The 21764-nt window shown below is 38.9% G+C and overlaps 1 protein-coding gene across 3 annotated transcripts in view; it reads right to left on the bottom strand.

The window, feature by feature from the left end:
• Positions 1-17602, bottom strand: part of PCDH17 (protocadherin 17) — a 110931-nt gene extending 93329 nt beyond the window's left edge. For all 3 annotated transcript variants that reach the window (XM_060287943.1, XM_030830354.2, XM_060287944.1), the window contains exon 1: positions 12567-17602. In XM_060287943.1, coding sequence (XP_060143926.1) covers positions 12567-15134 — 2568 coding nt within the window. In that variant the 5' untranslated portion in view covers positions 15135-17602. The remainder of the gene's footprint in view (positions 1-12566) is intronic.
• Positions 17603-21764: the final 4162 nt, after the last annotated feature.

Here is a 21764-nt window from a genome sequence, read left to right as displayed (position 1 = left end):
AGGTATCCCTGTAAAAATAAATTTTCTGAATGGATATCACAGAAAAGAGACCAGACGGCAAAGATAGGAAGAAAAGAATTAGAACAGGTCAGTATAAGACAAAATAATAATTCCTTTCCATTTGCTTCACTCAAATTATGTGTTTTGATGATACTTTTCAGTTATACAAACAACTTTTGAAAAATTTAAGCAGATGATACATGTGTTTAGATTATACGGTTTTATGTGAAGACTAAACTCATGAAAACTAGTATATTTGCGAAACATTCACATTCTACCAACATTATCTGGAAGCCACCTTTCCAGAAGATTTCTCAGCTGTATTCTTTTTCTAAAAAAAAAACAAAAAAAACAAAAAAAAAAACACATGTATGATAGTTCAAGAACAAGCACATTCTGAGAAAGAATTAAAATTCAGACAGATTATGAAGCATTACAGGTCCAGCTTCTGATCCACTATGTGTAAAAGAATATCTTCCCCAGATACACAGGCCTCTTGTAGTGCCAGGAAACCAAGACCCACCCTGGTTTTCCTTCTGGAGAGAGCAGCTCTGACTGCTGATGGGCCTTCTTTCCCCAAAATGCCAAATATTCCAGGGTGAATTTACAGATAGACTTGAACTATAATGTCTAGATAATTGTGGATATATATGTCTCCATTGAGAACTTGTTATTTGTAGGCTAATGTTACATAATATTTGACACTATTAGTTTAAGCTTTCCAAAAGTCCTTCTCTTCTTTATAAATGGTAATTGACAATGAATCCTAAACTTCTTAAATTTATATTTCTATGCTCCTTTCTATTGTTTTTTTTCCCCATCATTTTGAATCTCAGCTATTCTGGCAAATGAGGATAATTAAATTTTGAATATGGTTTGAAAGCTCGTTCTGCTTGAAGCCTTTATTCTACCAAGCCTCCTTATTGTTTGACTTGAATTTTGCTATCAAAATTTAAAATTCAGATAAATAGTAATTAAGTCCTACAGTAGCTTAAAAGTAGTAAAGTATTTCAGTTAAGTGCTCTTTAAATTATTTCATTACTTATTCTTGAATTAATGATTATGGATTGAACAACTTTGCAGGTTGTGGATGTATTTTAAATAACAATACTGAAATGGGAAAATACTGTTTACATGAACATGTAGTTTATGTTTCCCCAAAATGTGCACTGAAATTTCACATTACCTACGCAAGATAGATTCTGAAATTTCAAGAAAAGTTTTGTAAGTTGAGTTTGTATTATTACATACATTTGATAACTGCCCATGGTGATTTTCTTTTCCCGTCATCAAATGGCAAATTGCTGGTACCAAAGTGATTAAATCATAAGAAATACAAATAAATGTATTTGTCAACAAATACAAATAAATGTAATCAAAATTACTATTTACAGTTTATCTATAATTTCATTAAAATTTCATATAGAAAATAAGTGTATATTTTATGGTCTCTATAAATATAATTATCTTAAAATTAATTGAAACATAGAAAAAAGGATCACATTAGTTTCTTAATTTACTAGAGCTGTGTGATTTTCAAAGCCTTAATATAACACCTGAATTGCATAGTTTCAATATTTTATTAACCATACCAAGGAACAGAACAAAAGATGAAAGATACTCTCTTACCAACACTATTTCTCTTGATACAATGTAAATACATTTATGGATATATATATGGATTAACATATACACGCATAAATATAAACACATTCTGAAAAGATTGATGCTCATAATTGTGAACCTTGATCACCTGGTTTTTTTCCATGAATTGGTAATATTATCAATAGAACTGTATAGGAATTTTCATTGTAGTTATTAAAAAGGTAACAACTATTAAATAAAAATTATCAAATAGGCCACCTTCAAATAGATTATTTAGCAACAGATCCTTATTTCAGCATGTTTCTGTATGTAATATCTTAGGTTTGACCTTAGTAATTTCTAATTCTGAATCCAAGCTCCTGCTCATATCTGATCAGTGATCACAAGACATTACAAATAATTCATATTTTAAGTGCCCACTATGCAATAGAAACCATGCTAGGTTCTCTCAACTATAACGACAAGCAAGGTGGATGTGGTCACTGTCCTCAAGCATTCTCCTATCTAGACTGCTTTAGGACAAATTAACTTTACTAATAAAGAGTTACAACACTGACCCAGAGGTTTAAAACTGTTCAGACTTAATAACATTATTTTGTGTGTAGATCAATTAGATCTTTATTAAGAATAGGGACGCAGACATAGAGAACGGACGTGTGGGCACAGCAGGGGGAAGGGAGGGTGGAATGAATTGGGAGATTGGGATTGATATATATACACTACCACGTGTAAAATAGATAGCTAGTGGGAACCTGCTGTATAGCGCAGGGAGCTCAGGCTGGTGCTCTGTGGTGACCTAGATGGTTGGGATGGTGGGGGGAGGGAGGTTCAAGAGGGAGGGGATATATATATATATATACATATAGCTGATTCACTTTGTTGTACAGCAGAAACTAACACAGCATTATAAAGCAACTATACCCCAATTAAAAAGAAAAAAAAAAGAATAGAGTTAACATATCACAATCAAAAGAAGGAATGAATGGAAATTGATAGAATGTTAAATCTCGTTAGCTATCCAGCCTCAATATTTTTATTGTGGCTCTTTAAAATTCTTATGCATTAAGTAGCTTTAGGATCAAGCACAGAATTAAAATACTTCCATCCACTTCTGTTGACTAGATATTATTTTATAGCTCAAAAGAGTGCACTTTTCTTTTTGCCTGCTAGTCTAAGTCCTGCTTTCTCAACACTGCCAAATGGTCCTACTACCATTTACTTCAAACTTAATCAGACAACAGAGGAGTGCGATGGAAAATATTATCTACTCCTTTGCTGAGAAGTTACATGTCAACTTTTCACCTAAGGCAAAATTTAATGGCTGACTTGTGGATCTTCATTTCTAGAGATTTACTATGGAAACACTGACATAACCTTTAACCAGAGCAAACAGAGCCACTCTAATAAGCAGGCAACACCAAACCTAAAAATGCACGAGGAACAGAAAGATCCTGGCAGGAATTAATCTGCCATTTTCACACATCTGCCCAAGGGAAGCATTGTAATTGCAAAAATTTACTCTAAGACTGCTGAGACTCATAGTAATTATGTTTCTTTTTTTAAATAGAAATAGCCACAGGTGGTAACAAATAGCGTTTTGAGATAGGGAACCAGGCATGCATTCTAACCCAAATAAATATGTAATTGCCTTAATTATAAAAAAAAAAATCATGGAAAGTCTATTGCTCAAAATCAGAAAAAAAAATGTCTCCTTAAATGTATTTCCTGTCATTTAGTTTCTCCCAACTTAGCCATTTTGCTTCATTTGTTGGTACTGGCACATCTGATATCAGGGCCACACTGCAGAGTAGGCTTTTGTCAATAACCCTTATCTTGCCTGTGAGTGAGATTTGTTTAGTAGGATAGTTCTCTTATTTCCTGCCTTATTATTATCTAGGAATAAATAGTAGCTTTCCTAGAAGTTCAGGATCTCGAAATTTAGCTAATAATTACTATCCGTGCATCTGCCAACACTAAAAGTGCAAGGTTATAAACTATTTTTTCAATATATGTGTTGTATTAAAGTATTTCCTATTTTTCATACAATATCTGCTCTCAGTCATCCTGTCTTTATCTACATTTAGGTTCATGCATTAGCACCAAAATATTTTCATAGTTCCTAAAATTACAAATGCATTCCACACATATATCATGCCAAGTAAGAGTCAACTGTACCTCCAAAATTTCTCATTAATCAGAAATTTCTGATTTAATCAATGAAGATTAAAATAAGAGAGTAAGAGTTGGCTTAAAATAAAAAGAAAAAGCAATTCATTAATGTTACACAAGGTCATGAAAAGCTAAAATAATAATAAAAATAAAGAAATCAAGTGTCTTGCCTTCAAACTATGTGAAGGCAAGTTTGCATATAATCTTTAATTCTGTCTTAATGGGAATGTTAGTAATGATAGATGGCTGATTTCTCTTTCATTTTGCATGACTTATAACTCCTCTTATTCACATTCTTAATTCAATAAGTTAATTTTGGATAAACTATTTTTAAATAGATGCAAAACTGCTAAAGCAAAATAGAGAGAATTTTGTGCCTCAAGAAGACACAGTAATAGAATTCATCAATATTTAGATAATCTTTTGGAGTTTTGCTGATAGAACTATTGAAATCAAAGCTAATTATTTTTCAAATTTCAAAATTTCAGAAAACTTTTATGCCTCATATTTATATAAAGATGTATCACTAAGCAATTATCAAGTTTGAAATGGAAAATATCCCCTTTTAAAGTTAAGTCCTGTTTTTCCAAATACTAAAGGATAACATTTTTTCTTAGTAAGTTTTGCTAAGATTTTAAACATATTATTTCTCAAGCATTCTAACTTCTTACTGTTACCTCATCTACTGAAATGGGGACATCAGTAAAAGTGCATTTTGATCACTTTACACTGTGGTTAGATAATCCTTCTCATGGTAATTATAGGTGAACTGCCTTTATAAGTATCAGCTCTGTATATGCAATTGCTCTGGTGTTGTGGAAAAATAGCAAAAGTCTACCAAATATGCAGTCCTAAAATAATCTCAGTATATTCTGGTAAAATATTCTGTGGTAAATGAAATGAAGAGCTTTCAGCAAAGGTATTTATATTGGGGTCTGTGAAGAGAAAAGGAATTAATATATCTTAAGAGTGAAAACTATAATTTTAGGTTTCAAAACTGATACAAGTGTTCGTACTGCAAATAAATAAAAATTTAAGAATTTTTCTAAGACATTGTCTAAAATTGGATTATAAAAATAAAAAAATAAATTTTGACCCTGTGAACATGTCTCCCTACAATAAAATACTTGTGTTTCTGCTTTATAAAAGAAAGATATCAAAATTTAGGATATATGTGTATATTTCAATTTGAGTTTTATTGAATTGGAGGGCATAAAAATTCTGGGTATAAGTCCAACCCAATCATTGCTTAGCAATGATTATTAAGGATTCAGGTAGAAATATTGTAAAGAAGTATACCAATTGATGACTTATGCTTAAATTACATTTTTAAAAAGTTACCACTAAATGAAGCTGAAGAAAACATATCTAAGCACCACAGTTGTTGGAAAGAAATTAGTTGAGTCACCTAAGTTAAATCTGTTATTTAAACATATATATGCCATCAAAATAGCATTAGAAAGTTTGAGAACATAAAGTCATTGCCTACATTAAGTATTAATATAATTTACAAACATGTATCTAGTGTTTCTTAAAAACAGTATGTACCTACAAAACAATTATGAATATATAGCTTTGAAAACTTGAAATAGACTTTTAATGCTCACACTTTCATATTTTACAAAGGTTGCTTTTAGCTGATAAAGGAAGTAAACAAGAAACTGTCCTTTAAATGGTCCCTTTAATGTGTGCCACTAATTAAAAATCAATCAAAAACATTAAAAGTCTAAAAGACAATAAATATTGTTCAGACAGGGTATATTCTACCAAACAGAAGTTTACAAGATAATAGTCATCTTTACTTTGCCCATTTTTCATTCAACACAAATATGGTTCATGACCATTTCATCAAATAGAAACATAAAGAAAATAACTCTTTTTTAAATATTTCATAATGTCTGAAATAAAATGCATTTCTAATACCATTAAATTATTTTAATATATTCCTTTCCCCTAATCAGACCAAAGTCTATTTATGTAGATTAGTTACATCTAAAGTCTAATTTATCCAACCTGTATTTATCCTTTGATCACAAAGCTTGTTAACTTAAATGGTCTTTTATTGTTATGATTCACTTTCCCATAATTATGCTGTTTAACTGCCTTATTTTTTGAATAAATATACGCAAACGTGCCAATCATATTTAGTACATTTATGCTAGATGCTCAATGAACTCTAAGAGTCATTTCAATACAATAAAGCTCCCTGGAATATATCCAGGGCAGAGCCTCTGAATACCAGTAATCAGAATATCACTAGGACCAGAACAAATAGAAGTGTGTCACATGTATATCAATAGATTTTCTCAAACACTGTCTGAAACCAATTTTACAGTCTATCACTGGGAAACCATGGGGCACACAAGTGAAAAATGCCACCTACAATGCCACAACTTTTCATTTGTATTTTGTTACATTTTTTTTTTTTGCTTTACCTTAAAAATATTGAATTTATACTTCTGCAGTAGCAAGGAGGTGAGAGCAGGCTTCTGCTTAGTCATGGTACGGAATGTTGATGTCATTAAGGACTCCTTTATTATAGATTCTTTATTTTAAGAGACCAAAGGATAGCAATATATCACCATCAAAGCTACTGGTGAAAGCTATGACTAACTGTAAAATACTGTGTGCCACTGAAGGGAATTCTTGTCAACGTCTCCTCTTCTAAACTGGTTGACAATAAATTAGTGTAGGTCTGATGAAGATTTAAAAGTGTTTTGTAGGTGGGTCACACTATCTTCAAATTGATAGGCAAAATTACCTTGACGCTATTCTCTAACAAATATAGAGTCATTGATTGAAGGAATTCAATAGAAAAAAAAAAATTCCCTAATGGCTTTACTAAAATATGGCTTTAAGATAATGCCCTGTGGGATTTATTAAACAGAAGCATCACTGAAGGGAACACATTCTGGAGCAATGACTAATATCATAATTAGCAGGTGCATCTGTAAGAACTGAGTGTATTGCAAGACTTCTCAGCATAGGGGTGTTAAGCTTCACTTCCCGACTGGCATGAACCCAGTTCTAGTGGCTTCACCTTCGTCCTGTTGTTTCATCATCAGACTCCCAGCATATATTCTCACAGTTCCTCCAGCCATCCCACCATCCTCACCAAAGAATCAGAAACTTGCATGAATTTTTTTTTCTCTCAATCTACCTAAACTCCAACCTATTGTTCACTGAAGACCAGGTGTTCCTTAATTGCTCTGGAATAACTAGCTCTACTTTAAGGAACTTCAAAATGTTTGAAGTTTTAAAACAGTGAGTCATCAAGTTTTAAAATATTTTCAAAGAAAAATAAAGGTTTGAGTTCATCCTTAATAAGAGGAGAACTACCTTTGAACTAAAAAAGTATAAAAATGGGCTAATATTTGTGCTTGAGTATTTATGTACATTATACTGAAAATATAAAGGCATATATATACATATACACATATGTTAATTTTGCCAGGAAGTTTGATTCCTCACATTTTCATAAATATGGGCAGAGATGACCTTCACTGCAGTAAATGCATGTAAACCTTTATTAATCTTAAATTTTTAAAAATATTTTCTTAATTTACATCTTTTATAGATATATTTTTACTGCATTATATTACACAAGCAGCAACAACTGTAAAATTTGAAACCTGACAATGGTAGTGAAACACGATAAAGTATAAACACTGTATTTTTCAACAATATTAAATATTTATCTGGAGATTTTTAAGGAGTTTTTCTTTTAAGATATGTATATTTCTTAGTCCTTTAGGGGATGATATTTGGGATTCTTTTAAGAATAATTCATTTATTTTAGCCTCATATATAAATGTGTATCTGTGTACCATAAAACAGTGAATAATATGCATTATAATATCAATTTTATAAAGAAAAGTTTCTAGAAAATATGTTTTTATTTTATTTTTTGGGTGTGGCTTGATCAATATAGTTATAGGTAATAGGTAATGTTTTAGAACATGTACAATTTTTTTCTTGACCAGAAAATATGTTCAAGAAGTTGAGATAGGAATTTTAGGGCATACTTTTCTATGATCTGATATTTTTCATGATCGCACACAGCCTTAAATAACGTGATGAGGCCAAGAATAAAATTTCAAAGTCATCCGTGCAGATTTCTATATGACAATATTTATTGATATTATAAAATTCAGTCATAGAATTCAAGTAAAATTATAGAACTCACTAAAAGACCTTAAGTAAAATTAAAAATCTTCTTACTCTTACATTTTTAAAATACTGATAAGAATGTAAGGATAAGACTGTAAGGATGATGAAGTACTACCTAGCTAATATTTTGAGAATTGTATTGAAAACTAAAAACTAATCGGTAAAGAAGTTAATACCTCATGAGTAGTTAGATCAACTAATATTAAAAATGAGATTCTCAGGTTTCTAATTCATATAGTAAAAAAGTTATGTGTTTTGTGTTTTCATATTATTATAAAATAGAGAAATGTAGAGAGATTTACGTTGAAGCTGAGATTTTCATGGGTGCACACAAAACTAAGAATAAAAATAATATATTAAGAATGATTATAATAATTTGGATTTTAAACTCTTCTCCAAAGAAACTCAAACCACTTTAATCATTATCTTTTTAGTTAAACTTGCTTCCACTTTATTTGTGCTACTTTTAATATATGGTAAAACAGAAATATATGTTTTATGATTGTGTACTCATGTTAATTTGAAGTAGAAATTAATCCTATCTTTTAAAAAACTTTAAAAAAAAAAGAAAAGTGGACAAGATAGTACTAGAGGCATGCAGTAAGAAAGGGATATCCCCTTCCTTCTCAGCCCACCAAACCCCTAGAAATAGAGAAGTATATCAAGTTTATGGAAATAAATGCATGTAATTGATCAAACTGTGCCATATTGGAATAACACTGTAAAAACTCTTTAAAATCGTAAATGAAAAACTTGTTCACACACTTTGTGCTTGTTACTGAAATCACTAACATACTAGAGTATGAATTTTTGAACATCATGGACTTGAAAACTCATCTGAGTCTCAAGCCAAGAATCTCTTGTATTAGAGAAGTAGTAACAAGGCAGACAATGGTTAATGTTGCTAGGAAAGACTTTTCTTTCACCCTTTCATTCTAAAATACTGAGTTTATTGTCTACACTATGATACTTTAGCCCTCTATTCCTCAATCTCATTTTTATATATCTGTATTGATTATAAGTGTTTAATTTGCTTTTATTGAAAAGGCCGTCCAGTTATATCAAAAGGATTTCCTCTTCCAGCATAAAAAATCTAAAGTCAACCGAAATGTGAATCTTTTAAAACTGAACTGTAAAACACTGTGTAAGAATGTATACCTTTTAAAAATGTATTTCAATAGATCTTATTCTGCTGGCTCAATATATTTTCTTCTATGACAGCATATTGAAATTACTACATTTTACGTGCTACCAAAAAAAATTCTGAAAATACAGATGTTCCAACAAAACTGGAAATTTCTCCCACCAGTGAGAAGTCCCCAGCCTCCTCCCTCTTCGCAGCATGACCTTCATTGAAAACACCTGTTGAAAAGTTACCCCGGGACAAATAATTCTTGATAAACCACGATTAGCAGTTACTCGTGACAATTAGTAATGACCTCTACTTGATTTCAGATTCTCATATTAACCTATGAAATAATTCACATGGAAATTGCTCCTATGAAGAGTGCTTTTATAAATTTGCTTAATAATATGTTTGCCTTACCTATCACAAAATCTATGTTCCTATTTTTCACAAATCACTTTTGTAGCTTTAAAATAAATAAAATATCTCATTATAACAATGTTATATTATGATTCACACCACTGAGGATATTTTAATCACTAGTCAATAGTGATTAAATAGTTCATAGACTGACTTTACTTGGACTGAGAAACTTGAAGAAAATCTGCCATAAAATACTTTCTCCTGAACCACTGTTTCTACACCAGTTTACATGACTGTTCTGTATCCATTTTCAATAAAAATACTCTTATACTCCCAAACCTATATATCTTAATCTTAAAATTTTAGACCCTGCGATTCACACAAAATCTTTTGAGAAATTTGAACTTGAGCTGTAACATGAGTCTTTTTAAGTCCTAAAGTTCCTGTTTCATATCACCACTCTTTACCATTCTATCTCAAAACAATTATGATATTATTTTCATTCCATCAATAGAAATACTCTGGGAATATTCTAAACAGCACCCAAGATGCTGGAAAATAAAGATAAACCAGACCTAGTAGCTGCCAGCCCAGTTGCACTGTGAATTAAAATTCTTCCTTCAGAAATATACATGAGATTAATAGTGTGTTTCCTCAGCAGGCTGTGTTAAATAAACACACGCTAATAAATGCACTTGAAACAAGAATATGGGACACCTGAACACTTTAATTTGGGCATGTCACGTCAGCACAAAGTGCAGCACACTAGTTTAAAAAAAAAGAAGGACAGCAAGGTCACTGTAGTCAGCTTACTCTTTTCTCCATAATAGGCACTGAGAAAAACCTGACACATTTAAAAGGAAATTAACATACTAGGAATTTAAAAGGCATCCCTCATAGGACAACAAAAATTCAATAGAAAAAAAAAAGAGCCTGTTTTAACATTTTATATTGAGGATATTTCCAGGGCAGAAGCAATATGGGCAACTGAGCCACTATGGAAACAAATTCAAGAACTTAAACATTTTCTGTGTCTTTATGGCATGAATTAAGATTCCAGAAGAAAGGGAATAGCAAGGAAGTTTGTCTCCTTTGTTTGCTGTTTAAACTCTCTCTCTCCCTTTGTGTGTGTGTGTGTGTGTGTGTGTGTGAGAGAGAGAGAGAGAGAGAGAGAGATTTGCTTTGGCTCAAGTTTTACTGCTAATGAGAGGAATCATCATCATCCATCCCTTGGGCAATGACCAGCTTCAAGAACAGTAAGGTGTAAACACTGTATAGGGACCCCTGTCCCTCAAAACCTCCTGGATACTTCTATCCAACATTGTTCCTCACTAATCTGACCAGGATTCAGGCTTGCTGAGAATTCTACTGCACAAACTTCATTTTTACTGGACCCTAAATAAGAATTCAACTCATAGTACTTGAAGTGAAAAATTAAGCATTAACCCTCTGTGATATCTTTTTAACTGTCAATGGTAAAAATATAAGAAAGGTATATAACAAATGTGTATTTATAAAATGACTGCAAAAGATCTATATATATATTTAACATATATCCCTCTAAAGAAATTATCATAAATATCAGTTTTACACACTCATAGACTTTCATAGAAACTACAGTTTTTATGGGAGGAATATCTTGTTCAGTTTTATATAGATCTCCAAAAATTCATGATTACTGGTATGTAGTAAACACTGTAAAAGGTGTGATTTAATACTACAGTGGATATTCTAGTATTTGGTAGCGTCAAGTACGAGTCTGTTTTACGAGGACGTTACCCTATTATAAGAAAATGTTCTGCTGAGTTTTAGTATTTGTTACACTTATGTTAAAAAGTATAAGATTATGAAATTATACTACTCTGTTTTAATAATAAAAACAGTATTTGCTTTTTCAAAGCACAAAACTGTGAACAAATTATTTTCATTTGTCCCAGACTAATCTTCCTCCCAAAATGTCACTTTTAGTTAAACTCAATTTTGTATTTCAAGTATTGTTCATCCAGAGTAATTTGTAGCAACATGCATTCATAATAAGCAAGAATTAAGGTTTTTTCATAACACAACTCAGTATGTGGAGAAAAGAAACTAGGTAGTAACTAGACACAGTATAGTCACCTGCTGTTGTTAGAGTCTAGTGTCCATGCTGGGTCAGTTTTTTTCATATACCAATAACCTTAAATTATACTATCTAATATATATTAAATATCACCTAGATATACTGAAAATACTCAGTATGCAAACTAAATGCAACCTTGAATTCTTTTTGGCACCAGTGTCTTTAGTGCAGCTTTGCCTCCTGTTTTCAACAGCACAGAGTGAGTACACCCCTCTAGTGTACTCTGTTCATCCCTCAATGACTCCAAGGAAGAAGACCAGGAAAAAAATCAGAGGACAAAATAAATATAAACTTTTCATAGATAGATACTAGTCATTATCCAGAGCCTATATTTTTTCAAACTTTTGAAAGATCTTCAGAGCATAATTCACAGTTCCAACCCTTAAGCTACACTAATGCATTGTGCTACAGTTTCAGCTGAAGAATAAATGAGATTCATGAGCACTTTTAAATATAAAACACTTTTTAAATATAAAAACTGATATTTTTCCGGGAGTGGGGAGTGAAACCTTATATCAAATTGATTCAGGCTCTGGAATTCTGACCGGTTGCTATGTTGTGCTTCAGGTAATTTACTTCTTAATATTGGGGTATACATTTCTTTCTTTTGCCATCAGATTTTTTTTAATGAAATAAAAATATTAAAGTCAATTAACTGAAACAATTTTTTTCTCTCTCTAGTAATCCTCTGTTGTGGAGAGAAATGTAGACCAACAAATAAAGTAAAATAAACTATTAAATAGTGAACCCTGGTAACATTTTAAAACCTATAAAAATAAACTTTAAAAATGCAAAAATAAGACATTTACATCTTGTAGATTCTTGACTATTTACATGGGAGGAGTTATGTATAGAATATGTTGTACACGCAGTGGCAAAAGTGTAAATCCTTTTCATTTAAAAAAGTTCCCTGCTCACTGCTACTAGCAGTGTGGCTAGTCCTGTTCCAAAGGTTTCAGGACAGCTCCAAACCCAGCAAAATGTAAAGTCCCAGTTATGCTAAGAGTCTCCTACCTGAATTATGGACATCCGAGTGGCCGGGGTCTCGCTCGCATTAGTCCCTTGTCCGGTGAAGCTGGTGTGGCAGCCCGCGTGTCCCTGAGGGACAGTCAGGTTGTTGGAGGACGGTTTGAGATACATCACCTCCGACCGGGGCGAGCTGAGGGGCAGGCGGGTCTGGTAGTCGAAGTACATGGGGGAGGTAGCCAGGGAGGGGCTGCTCACCACGTTCATGACGTTCATGGCATTCCTCTCTTCCACCTCGCTCTGTACCAGCATGATATCATTTTTGTTGATCTTCTTTTTCTTTCCCTTGCCCCCGCCCAGCTGCGGGTGGCTGTACTCTGCGATGCGGCAGTTGTAAGTGCGGATCTCCTTGTTCTCGCGCTTGCACTTGACGGCGATAGTGATCATGGCCGCTAGGAGGATGATGGAGATAGTGCTCAGAGTCACTATGAGCGGCAGCGACATGTCCCAGTGGTGCTGCTCGCCGTTCACCCGGGGAACCCCCTCGGGCAAAGAGCCGCTCACCGAGCGGATGATGAGCTTGGCCACCGCCGACAGAGTGGGCTTGCCGTGGTCAGTCACCTTCACTACCAGCTCCACCACCGGCGTCACGTCCTCCCAGAAAGGGTGCAGCGTGCGGATCTCGCCGCTGGATGGATCGATTTCAAACAGGTGGTCGTCGTTACCGTCTACGATCTCGTAGGTGAGGCGTCCGCTCTCGCCGAAGTCGCTGTCAAGGGCGCGTACGGTGCTCACCAGGTAGCCTAGCCCGGCGTTGCGCGGCACCTGCAGTTCAGCCGTGTCGTTCTGCAACGTTGGCAGCACGATCACCGGAGCATTGTCATTCACGTCTAGCACTGTCACCCTCACAGTGGCGTTGCTCTCCAAGTGCGCGGGCGCCCCGGAGTCCTTAGCAAGCACCTTGAACTCAAAAGCCTTGGTCTGCTCGTAGTTAAAGGAGCGCAGGGCGTAGATGGCCCCGTTGGTGGGGTTCACAGACACATAGGTGTAGATGGACACGTCGCCGATGTGCGAGGGCAGGATGGAGTAGGACACTGTGCCGTTTTGGCCCAGGTCAGGGTCCTGGGCAAGCACCGAGCCCAGGTACTCTCCTGGGATGTTGTTCTCGTGCACCTGCAGCACGTAGAGCCCCTTGGTGAAGCGAGGCGGGTTGTCATTCTCGTCCAGAATCTTGACGGCGAACGACTTGGTGGAGTTGAGTGGAGGCGAGCCCCCGTCCCGTGCCACGATTGTCACGTTGTACTCGTCCTGTGTCTCGCGGTCCAACGGGCGGTCAGTCACCACCGTGTAGAAGTTGTCGTAGTTCTCCTCAAGTTTGAAGGGCACGGAACCGCCCGGCCCGCCCAGGCCGCCGCCGCCGCCCGCCCCTCCTCCGCCCAGGACCCTGCACTGCAGCTGCCCGTTCTTGCCCGAGTCTCGGTCAGTGACCCGCACCAGAGCGATGACGGTGCCGGGCGGAGCGGCCTCGCTCAGCGCCCCCTGGCGCACGGAGACAAAACCAATGGACGGAGCGTTGTCATTGCGGTCGATGAGCTTGACAGTGACCTTGCAGTGGGCCGGGATGGGGTTGGGACCCAGGTCTCGGGCCTGCACGTCGATCTCCAGCATCCCATTCTCCTCATAGTCGAGGTTGCCCTTGACACGGATCAGGCCGGTCTTGGGGTCGATGGAGAAGAGCTCCCGCACGCGGTCGGGCACATAGCTGCTGAAAGAGTAGAGCACTTCGCCGTTGGGACCCTCGTCGGCGTCGGTGGCATTCAGATCAATGACCACGGTGCCCAGCGGGGCGTTCTCGGGCAACTCCACCAGGTAGGACGGCGCCTCAAAGACGGGGCTGTTGTCGTTAGAGTCAATCACCTTCACGTTGATCTGCACGGTGGCCGAGCGCGGCGGCTCGCCGCCATCCAGAGCGGTCAGCACGAGCGTGTGGTGGTTCTGCTGCTCGCGGTCCAGGGCCTTCTGGATAACCAGCTCTGGGAACTTGGTGCCGTCGCCGCGGGACTTGACGTCCAGCGCGAAGAGGCCGTGGTCGTCGCGCGTAAGCAGATAGGTGCGGAGCCCATTCTCGCCCGCGTCGGGGTCATGCGCACTGGTGAGGGGGAAGCGGGTGCCGGGGGCCGCGTTCTCTGAGATGTCCATCTCAATCTGGTCCGACGGGAAGGAGGGAGCATTGTCGTTGATGTCCTGGATCTCTACCTTGATCATGCAGATCTCCTTGTCGTTGGCAAACACCTCGAGGGACAGCTGGCACTTGGCGTTGTGGCGGCACAGGGACTCGCGGTCGATGCGCTGCTTCGTGTAGAGGAGTCCGCTGTCGGCTTCCACGTCCAGCAGGTGCGGCGCCGAGTTCTCCAGCACCCGGTAGCTACCCGACTTGCTTCGCCCGCCACCGCCGCCTCGCTCTGCGGGCGGAAGCCCCGGCTGCAGTCGAGCATCCTTGCCGATGTTGCCGATCACCGTGCCGGCCCCTTGCTCCTCGGGCACGGAGTAGTTCAGGTTTTTGAGCGTCAGGGCAGGGGCCCATAGGAGGAAACAGCAACAGATGGAAAGGTACATCCCAGACCGGTGGGGTGCTGTCAGGAGCAGCCGGACTGGAGGGGCGAGTGGATGGGTGCGCGCCAGCTTGGGGCCCAGGCGCAGCGTGCGACCCCGATCCAAGCCACAAGTCTATGGATCCTTCCTTCCTTCCGCTCCCGGGCTGCGGCACCCGGCGATCTCTCTTTATTCCGCTCAAGTTCCCTGAACCTGTTGATCTACAGCATCCGCACTGGGCGAGAAGCAGCGGTGCAGCAGAGCTGCAGGGGCACTGAGCAAGGCGGCGGCTCCCTGCAGCTGGGGGCGAGCCCGGAGCTTTGTCTCTCCCGCCCGGACTTCGGGCGACTCAAACTTGAGCGATGAGACAAGCGATAAGAAGGAAATCGCGTTTGGGAAGGATGATAATGAGCTAAAGAATCCGTAGGTTTTCCTCGCTCCCGCTAGGGCGCTGCAAATCCACTCCAGCTTTTTGCCTCCGGAATACTCTTCACATCGGGTGGGGGAGGGAGCGGGGAGGTGTGTCTCTAGGCAGATCAGAAAGTGAAATCCTTACTTGTTTCTCCTCTCTTGTGATGAAATTGCTGGGGATGAGGAACAACGAAGAGACAGTCAGATATATTTGAAGCTTCAAAATAGCCGGAGCCCTGTGAATTATCTGCTTGCTTCGCGGGTTGGTCTGTTTTCAGGCGGTGTTTTGCTGCATTTAGAGATCTAATCTTGCATTGCTGGCTGAGGCAGCGGTGGCGGCAGACTGCATCTCCCAGCCAAGGATATATTTTTTTTTCCTCTCTCTCTCTCTCTCCTTTCCGAGCAGCCAAAGGGAGGGGAGGAAATGCAGCGCAAAGAACTAGTGTCCCGATTTGTAGTTTCCTCCCTCCACGAGGCTCCTCCCTCTCTTCCTCGGAAAAGGCTCTTCCCCAAGTCAAGAAAGCCACAGCCTGATCAGCATTTGAGGTTTGAGTCTACTGGGAGGGGAAAAAATGTATAGATGTATCTCCGCCTCTGTTGGTAGAACACACTCTGTAATTTCTCTACGCTGAGCCAGTAGCCGCCGCTACCATCCCATTCTCTCCCCACAAGCAAGGACTTCTCTCGATGCAGTTTAATTCCAGTTTGCTTTTCTTCCCAGGCGAAAGGAAATCAACAGGCAACTCATGGTTGGATGTGCAGATTTGAAGGGGAAGGGAGAGGCGGAATAAAAAAGAAGGGGGAGCCACCCTCCCAGTCCTCGCACACACACTCTCCCTGTCTCTCGCTAGAAGGAAAACAGTCTCTGCATTCACAGGGCTGGGCTGTCAAGTGCCTCTCTTTTCTTTCTATTCAGCATCTCCTTCCAATGGCCCTGCCTCCCAGGTCTCTTCATCTAGAAAAGAAAACCTTGGAGAGGAATAAAAGTGGTGAATATTTGAAGCGAATAAAGTGCGGGCTTTTTTTTTTCTTTCTTTCTTCAATTTTTTCTATAGTAGGAGGAGTGGGCTGGATGAAAGGAACGCATCAAGGTTTGGCGTGATGCATTCTGCAGTCTCGCTCTCGCAGTCTCTCTGGGCGACTAGCGAGGGCAGCGGGCGAGGAGCTGCGGCCGCGGCGGTCCAGCCAGGGGAGCCCTTCCCGGGTAGCTACCGCCCAGGGGATACTAGGCACGGGTCTGTCTACACACTATTTCGGGTTGTCGAGGCGCCTCGACAAACGGGAATGACACATCCAGAAATGCAGGTGTTCCGATCTGCCGGATGAGTCAGAAGTAGCGGAACGAATCGTATTCACTCTCGCCTCATCGTCCTCCCTTCACAGACATTAGTTGTGGCTTTTTCCTAACGCTTTCTCTGACTCACTCTACAGAAAGAAAAGCCAGATTCATGTTTTGGAGAAAAAGAAAAAGCGAGAGAAAGGGAGGGAGGGAAGGAAGGAGGTGAAGCTGAATCCAGCAGCACTTTTACTCTACCTCTTTCTGCCGGAGTCCGAGGCTCTGGATAGCAAGGCGTCTGTTTTGCAAGGTGTATTTATTTAAAAACAAAAACAAAACGAAACAACGACAAAAAACCTTCCCTTTTTGTTAGGCGTAAGGAACCCCCAAATCTTTCAGAGTCTTGGGGGAAAAAAAAAAAACAAATCTGGATTACAGTGACTGTTCACAGATTAGCCCCGCATCATATTTCACGATTTTCCTCTCAATGTTCTCTATTCACAAAGTCCAACACCGGTGTGCGTAGTTAATTGTGCAGTCCGTTGTGGAGGTTTTTGCTTTTTTGGTTTTTTTTTGGGGGGGGGGTCCTCCTTTTTTGTCACGGGTGGTCTCTCAGTCTGGTGCCTGTCACGATCAGCTCACAGCCTGCGAAAGACGTGCGGATTTCAAAGCAAATATATCCATCTCCGCAAGCAAAGCATCGGTGGAAATGAAAGGTGAAAATTCAACAGTTGGAGTAGCGTCTCCCCAGCCGCCCTCCGCGCTGCCGCATCCGCGGGGCTCGCAGTCCCTGCTTTCTCCCCAGCGTCTCTTGCTGACTGAGTCTATTCACCTCACGCCGCCGCTTAAACATTGATACTGATTTCCTGCCAGCCAATCCGCGCGAGGAGCAAGGCTCTGCCTCCTCGGCCCGCGCCCAATGGAAGGCGGAGGAGAGACTGGCGGGGGCGGAGCCCGGAGCCTCCGAGCTTCAGAGCCATTGATTAGATCAGTTACGTGGGAGACCAGCCGGGCTAGCCGAGCCCCGTGTGTGCTGTGGCGGCTTTGCCCAGGGCCTCGCCGCAGGGTCTCCTGAGTCTTTAACTACCGGGAGAAACGCCTCCACCGTCTTCCTCTGGAAAAGAGAGAAATAATAATAAAAAAAAAAGTCTGGCAGCGATTTATTTATTGTTTTATCCGGTGTACACGGAAACCGGAATCGCAGCGAGCTTGCAGAATAGGGTAGCTGCGGTTTTCCTGATAGGGTTCTGTATACACACACACACGCGCGCGCGCGCGCGCGCGCACCATACACTCATTCACACCAAGGGAGGCGCAGATCTTCTGCCTGCGCATGAACCCATCTAAATGAGGTGCAGAGGGATGTGTGTGTATGTACGTGGGGTGTGTGTGTATGTACGTGGGGTGTGTGTGTGTTTCTGAGGCGGGGTGTGTGTGTTGTGTATTTCAGTGAGTGTGTGTAAATGCGAGGGCTAGCGCGCCCGCTTCTGTCCCGCGCTACTGCCAACACACCGCGAGCAACAGCAATCAATATGTAACTTTCTTTATCCTCGGAGAAAAATCAGCTGTCCCCAGGCACCGCGGCAAGGAAAGTCACTTGATTATATAGTGTTTCAGAAGAAAGCAAAAGCCCAGTGAAAGAGAGACTGTGTCTCCCCAGAGGAAAAGTGCCTCTCCTCTAAGGAGAAAGGCTTACGGTCAATTAAAGCTTTGTAGCTTGTTAAAACTCAAATCTGGCTAAATAATACTTAGAGCTTTACCGTTTTCAGTCTCCAGCATTCTCAGCCCAGATTTAAAGTAAAGCGGACATCCATACACGCACTCATAATAGTTCTCGAGGGGTTTTGTTTACCTCGACCTTATTATTAAAGGTCCATATGGAAATTTGAATGTTATATCCTTAAGACCACATAAGTGTTGATGACCACGTTTGCCAAAGCTTCTTTGCGTAGAAACTGAACCATAACCGTGAAGACCGATCAGTGGGAGATCTGTTAAGATTCATCCTTTCTAACTTGGTAGTTACTGATAATGCACCTTAATAAAGAAAGAAAAAAAAAGATTCATTCTTTCTAAGTAATACCACTACCACCACACGCACACACACACTCACACACACACACACACACACACAGAAAGAGAGAGAGAGAGAGAGAGAGAGAGAGAGAGACTCCTGATTCATCTACTTCTTCTGCAGTTCTTAATCTCAGAGATTCTTTCTCCCCAAACTATTATCACAAACATCCACAAGCGGTGACTGCTTTGTTCGTGATCCAGCCGTTCTGGGAAAGAACGCCAAAGAAAATTGAAGTATTGAAATAGAAAAGGTGAGTGTTTTGATTGCTAGAGTATTGATCGCAATTCATAAATACTGAAGTAAAGTTGCCATTTATAATTTGTGAATGACTAACGTATAAGTCTGTAACATAAATCATTCAAAATTCAAAGAAAATCAAATCCAGACCAATTACAAGAAAGTTCTGATGATTGTTATTGGGATAATTGCTTAAAGATTCAGGTAAAGGAGCTATTTATTTCCCAGAGGATTCAATGAGATAACCTACAGTCTGAATTTGCAGTGTGATCTGGATCCAAAATTCACCACTCCCTTAAGAGACTGTCTTTAACAGTTTAAAAATTCAAAGAAGTGTTCTTTACAGCCAGACCTTCAAATCCTAAACTGTCTTTATATTTTTTAAATAGTTTGTCATGCACATACTTTTGCTAAACAGGGGAGCTACAGCTTTGTTGACATCTGGATTATTTTGCTGAGTGGGTGCCTAACCGCACCGTCGCATGAAACCTCACCGTTACATTTCTCAGGAAGGGGTTAGTATCTCTGTTCTAATGCATGTACCTTGAAATCTGAAGTGTAGAGGCTTTAAAAGCAGCCGTTAACTTAAATCAAGAATAGAGAATGCACACTCATTTTTAATCATTACTTTTAAATTTTTTAAATTTATTTTTGACTGTGTTGCGTCTTCGTTGCTGCGCGTGGGCTTTCTCTACTTGCGGGAGCAGGGGCTTCTCATTGCGGTAGCTTCTCCTGCAGAGCACGGGCTCTAGGCCCTCGGGCTTCAGTAGCTGTGGCACACGGGCTCAGTAGTTGTGGCGTACAGACTTAGTTGCTCCGCGGCATGTGGGATCTTCCTGGACGAGGGCTGGAACCCGTGTCGCCTGCATTGGCAGGCAGATTCTTAACCACTGCGCCACCAGGGAAGCCCCTCATTGTTTTTTAAATATGAAAAATCTATGATTTTTATTTTTGCAATACATACTAATTCAAGGAAAGTCATAAAACATCCTTACTTGAGGTTTACAATAAAGCAAAAACAAAAGGATGAAAAACTTCCAAGGAAAGGTTAATATGGCTTATTGATTATTCTTAATTAGAAGTGTTGTTATGCAACAGAGGGGAAAACCACAGTGTCTAAGAAGAGACCAGTGAGAGATATGAAACACATACTCATAGACACCAATTTGCCCACCACCCCTCCAGAGTAATTGTAACACCTCCCCCTAGTGTATATAGAGAGAACTACCATGATTATGGTGAATACCCCAGGGTTTCAGCCAAGGGGAGCAAAACAGAACTACTACTACATATTAGATACCTTACTCATATATTAATTTGAAGTATTGAGTTCTGTTGTTAAAGATTGACATGTACCCACAATAATTAATTTTAATCTTTATGTCTCATCCCTATTTCATTTTTAAAGGAAATGAAATCAGCTTCCAATTGTTTGACTTCCCTTTAGCCAGATACAACTTTTAAAACTGTAGTCACTCCTAATTTGTAACACTTTCTTATATTCTATTTTTCCCCAAACAATTTTCTTTTTAAGATACCATTTTGAGTATTTTTTAAACTATTCTTAAAATATTGAGCTCAATTTTTTAAAAAGGAGATGATATAAATATTGTTAAACAGTTCAAAGATCCTATTGTTTTTTATACCATAGAAGGCTATGGACATAAGCGTTCTAGCTGAGGAATCCAGAGGACCACAGAGTTGAGTGTAGCTCACGATACCTAGAATCTCATATTTCTAAGAAAAGACTGGTTGATAATCATGAGTTGTAATTGCAAATGATAGTCTCAACCTTAAACCAAAATTATTATTCCTTTATTATTATACATATATTGAACATCCAAAAATCTTGTGTGATTCCATCAAAATATAAATATATGCACACTCATTGAGAAAAAGTACTGAGAAATACTCATATAAACATAACATTATTTCATTAATAAGATATTATGCTATTCTAGGTGAGTTTTAAAATAAACTGATTATGTTGGAACAGCTTCAAACAGAGAAGTATTAAGGTCTATTTTTATAGACTGATCAAGGCTGATTAATGCTATTACATTAAATCAATAATTGAATATCATTAATAATCTTAAAATGCTATTTTATGACTTTTTTGTTATATAAGGTATTTAATTTTGTCTCTGAGAGACTCTTTAAAATTCAGATTGACTAGCTGTAGTTGTAGTTCCAAGAGTTCATGCATGTAGCCCCGAGAGTTTATGTATGTAGCCAAAATGGTAGCAGTTATAACATTCTTCCAAAATTTGTCCTGTTTGTTGTATTGTTGAATTCAATAAGATACAGTTCCTAAGAGAAATTTCTGTTGCTGATAGTTTCAACACAGCCACTGTTTATATGACTGAAAAATTCTCTCTCCACTATTTCCTTTTCCATCATTTTTACCATTATTTCAATATTTGATTTCATATATTTTTATTTAACAGAGAATTTTCAAAAATAACTTTAACAGCTACACGTTTTAGATGTAATAAGTATCAAAGATTGCCATATCATATTTAAATCCACAGGTGAAGGATAGTGTTTCATTCACAGCTAGTTCTAGTCTCCATTGTCTTTCAGAGATATTTGAGTCTCACTTCTAACACACAGCTATTAGCCAACTGCTGTCTTTTAATCAAAGATTCCCCTT

Source organism: Globicephala melas, chromosome 18 (assembly GCF_963455315.2).
Source record: "Globicephala melas chromosome 18, mGloMel1.2, whole genome shotgun sequence".
In the NCBI taxonomy this organism is placed as follows: Eukaryota; Metazoa; Chordata; class Mammalia; order Artiodactyla; family Delphinidae; genus Globicephala; species Globicephala melas.
This window is presented reverse-complemented; position numbering and strand designations above follow the sequence as displayed.